The sequence below is a fragment of the Heliangelus exortis genome, chromosome 20, assembly GCF_036169615.1.
Source record: "Heliangelus exortis chromosome 20, bHelExo1.hap1, whole genome shotgun sequence".
Classification (NCBI taxonomy): domain Eukaryota; kingdom Metazoa; phylum Chordata; class Aves; order Apodiformes; family Trochilidae; genus Heliangelus; species Heliangelus exortis.
Genome location: NC_092441.1, coordinates 8,474,938 through 8,485,000, shown reverse-complemented (window position 1 = coordinate 8,485,000; position 10,063 = coordinate 8,474,938). Strand labels below are relative to the sequence as shown.

General features: G+C 53.2%; 2 protein-coding genes across 2 annotated transcripts in view; one reads left to right on the top strand and one right to left on the bottom strand.

Annotated features, from left to right (window-relative positions):
- FOXJ1 (forkhead box J1) overlaps nucleotides 1-1,387 on the top strand; it is a 6,007-nt gene extending 4,620 nt beyond the window's left edge. Inside the window, exon 3 of the mRNA XM_071764364.1 lies at nucleotides 479-1,387. Within this exon, the coding sequence (XP_071620465.1) occupies nucleotides 479-1,279 (801 nt within the window). The 3' untranslated portion in view covers nucleotides 1,280-1,387. The remainder of the gene's footprint in view (nucleotides 1-478) is intronic.
- The window catches only part of UBALD2 (UBA like domain containing 2), a 79,762-nt gene that overhangs the window by 38,534 nt on the left and 31,165 nt on the right, over nucleotides 1-10,063 (bottom strand).

Below are 10,063 nucleotides of genomic sequence, written 5' to 3'. Positions count from 1 at the left end.
CCACTTGTAACGAGGTCATAGCCACACTGGTGTGAAGACCCCCCTCTTCCTCCTTAGCCCCCAAGAGGGATCCAACCTCCTCCAGCTTAGGTCCATGCCTAGAGCATGTCTGTCTGGTTTCTCCTCGTGCTTTGCATGATCCAAGGCCTCATGGATCCAGTTTGCAGTCAAGGGGATTTGCCCCAAAGCTTCCCATTGGCTGGCAAGTCCTAGCTTGAACCCCTTGGCTCCTGCCACCTCTGGCTGGATTAGACAGGAGGCAAGAAAACTCCACTGGTGACTCAGGGCAAGGCAGTTTCTACAGGGCACATAGCCTGAGATGTCTTGAAGTTGCTGTTTCTGTTTCCTTTTTCCCAAAGGTCCTTGCTGAAAAGGTGCTTTTCCACCAGCCTTTCCAATGCAGGTTGGCGCTGTGGCAGCAGACAAATGTTGAACCTTGTATTTTGTTTGTTTGTTTGTTTTCCCTCTTTGTGTCCAGAACTCCATCCGGCATAACCTCTCCTTAAACAAGTGCTTCATCAAGGTGCCCCGGGAGAAGGGGGAGCCTGGGAAAGGAGGGTTTTGGAAGCTTGACCCCCAGTACGCCGACCGGCTCAAGAACAGTGCCCTCAAAAAGAGGAGGATGTCCCCAGTGCAGATCCACCCAGCCTTCACAAAAAAAGCCCAGCAAGAAGCACAGTGTGATGCCACCCCGGCTGCTTCAGCTTGCACCTCCAATAACATCCTCAACGTCAACCTGGAGTCACAGAAGCTGCTGAAAGAGTTTGAAGAAATCATCAGCAACAAGAACTGGAATCCAGCAGATGGCAAAGCAGGGCAGAAGAGGAAGCAGCTCTCGCCCAACAGAACGGCCAAGGTGGCTCGGCTTGCCAACCCTGCCTTGCTGACCCAGGAGGAGCAGAGTGAGATGGGATCCTTGAAAGGTGCCTTTGACTGGGAAGCCATCTTCGACACCAATCTGAACGGAGACTTCTCCTCTTTTGGGGATCTGGAACTCCCACCTCCCATCAGCCCCATAACACACGACCTGGACTTGGCGGTACCCGAGCAGCACAGTGACTGTCCCCAGGGGCAGGAGCAGGTCCTCAATGAACCCAACCACAACAACCTGGACTTTGATGAAACCTTCATGGCCACTGCTTTCCTGCAGGATCCCTGGGATGAAGGGACAAACGATTGCCTCGCCAACGCTGTCAACATAGAGCAGGTGTTTGAATTCAGTAACACCTCTTTGACAGAGGATGGGCACGACTGGACCAGTCTGACATCTCTCTTGTAAGAGGCCAGTCACCATTCAAAGCCCACACAGACTTTGGTAGGTACTCCCCTGTGCTGCTGGGACTTCTAAGGGACAACATTTTCTAGAGACAGAGACATCCACAGTGCCACTTGCCAGCTTCATCATAAGATCATTCACAGGAACACCAAGGGGAGAAAACAACACTACCACAGGAACTGCTTAATATATCTTAAAAGGACACATCAGGAGTCTCTAGTCCATGAGTTTCCTCAAGAGAAGAAATATAACACTACTTATTTTTTTACTTTTAAAGGAAGAAATGTGAATTAGCTTTTTTTCTTTCACCCCCCCTCCTCCCATGGAAATAGACATGGCATATGTGCCTTCAGGGCTAAAGGACAGCACCTGCTAAATCCCATCCAAGACTTGAGATTCCTGGTGACTTAGGACTCTATAGACTAAGTGCAATTTCCTCATCCCTTTGTCTCTCAGTTTCTCTCTCTTTCCATTTTTGTCTAAGATAGTTGGTAGGTATAGTGTGATAATTAGCTCACAGGTAAATATAAGTCCCTTCTGGATTCTCTGAGTTCAACCTCCCTCCTGACTTCTGCCTAGGGAAGAAGAAAAGGTCTATAAAGTCTGCCTCTTTAGATGTTTTTATATAATCTATTATATATTATATATTCAAAGAAACCTATATTTTTAGCATTAGAATTTCTTAATAGTGAGGGGATAGAGGAAACGCAGCTTTGGGGTTGTTTTATATTTTCACTGTTTAATTGTTTCACCATTTCACTGTTTAATTGTTTAAACATTTTATATTTACACTGTTTAATTGTTTCTCTGTTTCACTGTTTAATTGTTTAAATGTTTTATATTTACACTGTTTAATTGTTTCACTGTTTCACTGTTTAATTGTTTAAATGTTTTATACTTACACTGTTTTCACTGTGTCCTGTTCTGTAAACCAAGACTAGGGGAGGGAGGATTACTGCTATCCAGTGGATTTTATTAAACATCCAGGAATTGGCCTTGCAGGAGAAAAGCAGTGGGAACCAGGGTGCACCCTGAACTGGCTTTTGTATTTTTTGGTACCCCAAATTTCTGGTTTGGGTTAGTGCAGCATGGTTTTGGTAACAGGGGAACCACAGGGGTGGTTCCCATGAGAAGCTGTTGGAAGCTCCCCTGGCTCTAATTCCTGAGGATCTACTCTGGCCAAGGCCAAACCAATTAGGAAATCTGGATGCACCTCTGCTAGTGACATTCTCAACAAGGGGAAAACAAAACTGCAAAAAGACCTACAGGGAAGAGGGGGAGGTGAGAGCAATGGCAGAGCAGAGATACCAGTGCCAGAGCCCTCGTGAGGCCAATTATGCTGAGGAGCAGTTTGGTTCCACCACGGCAGGGAGGAAAGGCAGGGAGGAAAAGCAGTGAGTGTCTGCTTGGGTGCTGGAGCAGGCAGGGTGGGGGATGGAGGGTCCAGGGGCAGGAGGTTCAGGGAGCCCCGTGGGGAGGGCAGGTTGGGTCAGAAATGTGGGGCTGGGTACACCCAGTGCCTCTCTGGGTGCCTCTCTGTGCCCACTGTAGTGGGGCAATGCTGCTGCTTGGGATGGTGGGAGAAGGGGGCTGGAAAGGGACCCTGAAAAAGGGTGGTGAGGCCCCTGTTTCTGGCTGCCCAGTCTCCCCCATCATGTCTGATCACCTCCAGGGGGAAAGAGATCCCCATCTGGACCCTGCCTGGGTTTGTCCAGCTTGGTGCCTTGAGTGGACCCACTCGGGGATGTTGCACTGCACTGGGGATGCAACTCTTCCCATCTCCCCAGCACATGAGGAGCACATTGTCACCTCTGTGGTGATCTACAGGATCTCATCAGCACCAGGCACTGCACCACTCAGCCCCAGAGCTGCCCTTTTGCTCTTCAGTGGTCACAGCTGCTCCCAATCTGCCTCATCTCAACCCAAAATAAAAGCTGGGCTCACTGCAGGGGCTGCCTCTGGCTCACGTGTGCCTCGTGCTGCGAGGGGAGGATGAAGCCATTGGGGTGAGATGGGGTTATCCATGGGGGGGGCAGCTTTGATGTGTCTTGGGGGGGTCTTTTGGTGGCAAATCTGTGATCTCCTTTTAGCCTGGGGACTCTGAATTCCAAAAGGCAACCAGGAATCCCTGTCCTGCTTTCCTCATGCTTCCCTGCAGTGGCAGAGCTGCAATAAGCTGGCAGCCCCCTTGTCCCTTGGTCTGCTTGTTTTGTTTTGCCAGGCACAAACGTGTAGTTTCTGTTTTTAAATCCCTTGGAAAAAGAGGAGCCCCCAGCACCTCCACCCTGCCAGGGGACTGAAAAAAACCCCCAGCCTCGCCAGGAAAAAATATTCCAGCTCGCCAGAGCCAGTTGAGGGTTTTAAAATGAGAAAGGGTGAATATAAAGGAGGCACCAGGCGAGGCCTGGAACAACCTCGTTTTGTTCAGCTTCTGAAAGCAACAAAACCAACTTGGATGTGAAATTTTTTTTCCCCCTCAGTGCTGGTTTGGTGGTGAGGGGTGGGGGGGATATTTTTTAAGCAGCAGCCCATCCAGGAGGTGCACAAGTTGTGTTGTGGGGTGGGAGCACTGCTTGCTGCAGGCGTGCAGGACGTGGCAGAAGCCCACGGGACACCAGGCTGCTGCCCACACAAAGCCTGGGTGTGCTCAGGGCACGGTGCCAGGAGGGAGGTCAGGACCTGGCAGCACTCAGCCTGCCCAGGCTTGCTGGTGGCAGCGGGGTTGCAGCCTGGGGCTGGGGCTGGTCCAGCCCCACGGGCTCTCCCAGCCCCACAGGGTGGTGATGGGTGTGGGACCCCCAGGCTGGCAGTGTTCCCTCTGCTCCACACATGGGCAAAGCATCGGGTGATGAAACCCCAGACTGCTGCAGTCCAGCTGCATTTTGGGGGGTCCCACCACCAGCACCCAAAACTCCCTGCAAACTCAGCCTTCAAAAGCCCAGCCAGGTTCTTCCCAGTTATTGAGCACATGGCAGTTTTTCCTTTATTATTTATTTCTCTTGTTCCCCCAGCCTCCCTTCATCCATCATCCCTCCCTGATGGGCAAACATTGACACCTCAAACCAATCTCCCGTTCACAGAGGGGGGAAAAAATATACACATAAGCCCTTTTTTTCTCTCCTTTTCTTGCCCTGTCTTTCTTTCCCTCCATTGAGTGCAGGGCTGGCACGGAGCCATTCTGGCAACAGCCAGCTTTCACTTGCTAATCATCCTAAATATTGAAAATCAACGCCTAGAATAAACAGCTCAAAGATTGGGGCCATCTCTGCTCTGTTTGGAAATGCTAATCTTGCGGCCTTTTGTTTTCCTTGTGTGGATTTGGTGCTGTGGTTTGGAGGAGGTCACAGCTCATGGGTTCTCCCTCCAGCCTCAGATTTTTTTTTTTAGTTATTTTTTCTCCCCTCATCGTGAAAAATTCAGTGTGTTTTAACATCCCAGGCTGGGATGGCCTTGAGTGGTGGGGGAAAGAAGGGGGAGATGGGATGGAGGTGGGTAGGGAATGGACTTGCCTTGCATAGCAATGAAGGAATCTCCAAAGTTTGGGAAAAAATAGGTTCCCAAATGTGCACACAGGAGTTCACATGGGTAAGAAGTCCCATGGGAGCTGTGGTTGGGCAGGGAGCTCTCATCCCAATTACAAGAAGTGCCTGGGAAGGATGGGGATGGGATTGCAGCAGCTTGGTCTCATGCCCTGTGATGAGGGGCAGATGACCCTGCTCTGTGACACTGAGTTTTGGAGGGGTTTATATTCAAGGGGATGGAGGTGCTATAGCAAAGCTCAGCCAGGCTACAATGGGCTCCAGGGCTGGACCCTGATGTCTTGGTCTGGAGGGATCCAGTTTGGATGCCAACACCTTTCTGTGGGGTGGCAGGGGTTCTGGGGAAGGAGGCTTTGAGCAGAGCTTTTTCTGCTTTTCCACTGCTTGCAGAGCCCTGTGGGACCTGTGGCATTCACATAGCTTGGATGGCTTACAGCATCCTCACAGAGAAACTGAGGCAGGGAAAGGCAGTGGTCTGGTATGGGCCAGAACCCTATTATCTGGCCCAAAACTGCATTGCAGGGAAAGCAGAACCACCCTGGGTGCAGCTGCTACTATGGGCCTTCTCCCTATGCCCTGACCCCAGGTTCTGCTCCCCTAGCTCATGGTGCTGAAGTCCCTTTGTAGAGATCAGGACTCTCCTGAGACCACATCCATCCCAGAGCAACGCTGGGGCAGCACTTCTGGACCACCTGAGCACCCTCAAGTTTTTTTGGGCCGTGCATGAGAGGTGCAGCCTCTGGCAGCAGGAATCCTGCTTGGCAAAGCTCTGTGCCTCCCTCAGTGCCCCCAGGCAGCCCGGGACGGGTCAGTGGGCCGGTGCCAGTGGCTGTTCCCAGCAGCACGGCCACACAATGCTCAGGCAGGCCAGGGCTTGCCCTGCTGCATGGGGAGCGCCGGCGGCCGCTGGCCCGAGCCACAATGCGGCGGTGCCCGCGTCAGCGCCGTCACGGGGAGACGCTCGGCACGCTGCCCCTTCCTCCTCCTCCTCATCCCCACCACCCCCAGCGCCTGCCCGGGTTGGAGGCCGCAGCCCCGCGGGACTCCTGCTCTCCCAGCCCGTGCCTCAGGAAGGGGTCCCCGTGGAGAGGGGGGACACATCCAGCCCTGCAGCGGAGGGGCTGAGCTGCCCCAGCGGTGCCGGCATCGCCTCCTGCTTTGGGAAACCTCATCACAGCCAGGCCGAAACTTGGCTGGGTTGCAAACAAGTGCCAGGGCCATGGGGATTTCTTTACAAAGGCTGTTTTTTACTGTTTTTTCTTTTCAGGTGATTTATTTCCAGGTTTGGAGCACTGGGGCCATCCCACATCCTGAGATATGTTTTGGGTTTTTTTTTTCCACTGCTAACAGGATGCAAGAAACTCGCTTTAGAAATCTATAGCAAACACCATTGTTTGGTGTCTGACTCCAGAGGATGGGCCTAAATCTCCCCAAAAGCTGTGGAGGAAGGGGCAGGGTGTGGGCTCTGCTCACAGTAACCCAGCTCACCCATGGGTGCTGCTCTGGGCAGAGCCTGGCAGCAAAGGCATGATAAGAGCAAGCAGGTGCATTTGGGGAACAGCCAAATTTGGGGTACCACAGGCATGACCCCTGAATATCTGGGAGTTATGGATGGGGCTGGCCAGGCTGGGGAATGTTGGGTGCAGATCCCCTGGGATGCTCCCATCCTAGGCACAGGGGCTGCTGGGCTGGAAGCCAGCATGAGCTGTGAGAGGGCTCAGGGGCATTACGAGCAGCGGGTGTTGACCCAGAAATCACAAAGAATTTGGCCTGGGGTTGCAGTGGTGGGCAGAGTGCCAGCCTGGCAGCCCAGGGAAGCACTGCTCAGCTCTGGAAAAGGGCTCCTTCCCCCCTTGCCTGGTGGGGAGGTGACTGCTGTCTGCTCAGGGAGCTCAGTGAGTGTTTTGGACTCAAGGGGGTGGGCTGCAGCCTGCTCCTAGCAGCAGCATTGCTGACTGAGCAGGAGCTGGGGTTTGGTTTTGCACCTCTGGGGAGTGTGTGCTCCCACCCAGCGTAGTGAGGGTGCTGATTCCTGCTGGGGAATGGGGAGAGCAGACCTGCAGATCCTGGGGGGAGTAAAGCTCCATCCCAGTGGCTTTTCCTTACAAGACACAGTAACAGGCAGGAATGTGCAAACATCCAAAGGTCGAAGCTGCAGAGTGGGAAGGTGGCTGCAGTGGCTCCAGCCCTGGGGAGCACAGCAGTGGTGGAACAGGGTCCCCCTTATGAGGCTCGTAGGACCTGGACCCTTTGGCAAATCCCTTGCCAGACCCCTTGGCCTTGTTGGGCAGCTCCTTGCCAGCCCTGAGCACACACATTCCTGCTGGTGGGATGGGGAAGCTGCAGCCCTGCATGGCCTCCCTGTCACATTGGGGGATGTATGCCTGACACCCCCCTGTGGGGCAAACACCCCCCTGCAGCGTGGCATAGGGAGAAAATAAGCATTGCTCCCAGCTTGATCCCCAGCTCACAGAACATGGCACCCTGTCCTTCCTCTGTCCCTGGGGATGATGCATACACACACACCCACACACCCACACACCCACACACCCACACACCCACACACCCACACACCCACACACCCACACACCCACACCCACACACCCACACACCCACACACCCACACCCACACACACACACACACCCCATCTGCCCCAAACCCAGCTGGGAACCTCAGTTTCTGCTCTAGGAAGGAGAGGAAGGGCTCAGCCATGGGCTGGGTGGCACTGTGTTGGTCCCTGGTACGTGCCAGCTCCTCGGTGGCTCAAGGAACTTGGCTGGAGGAGGGGGGGGGGGTTCTCTGCCCTGTTCCTCCTTCATGCTGACAGAGTGCCAAGCAAACAGTGATGAGGGGAACCTCGTTAATCCTGGTCATTCATTTACAAAAAGCCATTTAAAGCTGGCTATGCAGGCAGTTATCAGAGCACAGGGGAGGTTTTCCCAGCAGGACCTTAATTCCCTCAGCAAATAAAGCTGAAGGGAGGGAGAGCACAGCTGATGTCAGCAATGGATGGGGGCTTGGGGGAGACTATCAGGCCAGCCTCTGAGGGACTGAGCTCCATGAACCCCCATCCTACAGGGAGCAGAGGGACAGGTTGAGGGATTCCTTCCTAGGTGATTGCTTGGGTTCTGTTTCAGTGCAATTGCTGCTGTGCCACTTCCTTTCTGCAGGGCAGTTCGTGCCACAGGGGAAGGACTGGGAAACTCAGGAACCCAAACATCAACTTTTGTCCCACATGAACCTGGTTTTCTGGTAGGTCTCTGTCTCCCTAGACCTAGGTCAGGACCAAAGCAAAGCCAGTAGGGCCTGGAGGCATTACCAGGGGGGGAAAGTCCTTTGGTGAATTTGGTTCTTGCCTCATCCCTTCAAACTCATGGGCACAGTAGCAGCCCAGGTGCATCCCGTGCAGACTCCCTCTTTCTGGGACTCTCCCCTTTTAAGCCCACCTGGAAGGGAAAGCTGGGAACTTCTCAGACAGCTCAGAGCTCCTGGCTTTTCTGTCTGAAGATTAATCTGGCTAAATATTAATCGCCTTTTCATTCTGACCCAAGGGGAGACAGAATAACTGCATTTGGAGAGGAGGTGAGGGCAGTGCCACCAATCTCACGTGTTCTTGGAGACCAGGAGCTGGTAGGTCACACCATGGGGGCACACAGCCTGGGACAGCCCTTCAGCCCATAATGAAACCTTAGTAATTTTATGTTAATCCCAGCTTCTTTGTACTCTCATCTTTCTCTCTCTTTGCTCAAATGCAAAGCCCTCTCAGAGGTTCCTGGTTGTATTAATCTTGTTTTGCCCTTGCTGCTGCATACAGTGTTCCTTGCAGGTGGCTCCCATGGCTTGGGGAGCACTGCTGCCCCATCTTGTCCACCACTGGCAGGACTAACCCTACCAGTGGGAACCAAGGACAAGCATCACTTGGTTTTTTTGCAGTAAAATTACTTATTTTAAGCAGAAACTGTTCCTGGGGTGAGCAGTACTGAGCCACAATGCAGAGGACAGGAAGTCCCTCCTTTAAGAGCTACAATTAACTGAATTTACCCCAATCTTGTCAAGATTACACCTTTTGTACAATGACCTTTGCCACCATAAAGGCAGCTAACAGAAATGTGGATTTGGGGAACATCTGGTTCTTTCCAGTGACTTGGAGACAAGTGCCAACAGGCAAAGCCCTTTTCTGCCTCAGTTTCCCCACCTGTAAATCAGCTTGATTCTCTTTTCTGCAGCGTTCTGGGTGGCCAACGCCCTCAACATCTTGTCCTTGCAGAGAAGTGTCCGTCACGTCCCCGTAAGTGGGTGCCACTTCCTCGTGCCTGCGGTGGTGAAAGTCCCGTTGCTGAACAATGGGGCCACAAGTTGAACCCTGTGGCCTCCAGCATCCCAAAGGTGGGAGGCTCTGCTCTGCTCCTGTGTCATGGGTTTCAGAGCACTGGATCCAGCTTTGCTTGGCAAACGCACAAGGGATTCATCATCGTGCCAAGGCCACAACTGAACACTGCACTGAGGATGCAATCCTTGCTCAGCCTTTTTAGCTGCGTTTGCCCATGCCGGTTGTCAACACCTGGATGAAAGCTGTTTCTCCCAGGGGGACTTCTCTCCCTGTTCCCGTCTCCTGGAGAGGGAAGCACAGGGCAACTCAGCATTCCTTGGCAGCCACTGCTGAGTCACCACGTTTGTCTTTCACCCGCAGCGGCGGCTTTGGCGCGGGACTGATCCCCGCGGGGGCCCCGCGCTGGCGGTTCGCAGGGCGGGAAGAGCGGCGTGACCGCGGCACTCCGGCGGGAAGGGGATGGGGATTGCCTCAGAGCTGCTCTTCTGACAGCTGCACCCAACGCTGGAGAAAGAGCCAGCAAAGGGCTGGGGTGTGCGTGTGTGTCTTGACAGTCTGAGGATTCCAGGTGTGCTTCGTGCCCTCCTCGCTCTGTGTTGTAACGTTCGGGCTGTACCGTTTCTACCCTTTCTTGTTCCTTTTAACGGAAATAACCCCCGCTGCTTTGATTCCTGACCAGTAAGCCAGGTTTGTTTGTTTTTTTTTTTTCCCCTTGGATGTGGCTTTCTACCTCACGTCTGCACAGCCCCTGGCAGTTTTTATGTGATTTATCAGCAGCCTGACTTTCTGTACATTTATTCAATTTTTACATTCCAGCTGGGAGGTAGGCTCGGTGCTTCTACCCCAGCTTTTTGCTCTGAGGTCTAAGTCACCCTGTGAGGGGTCTTTCCGCTGGCTTTTCACAGGAGATACACAGC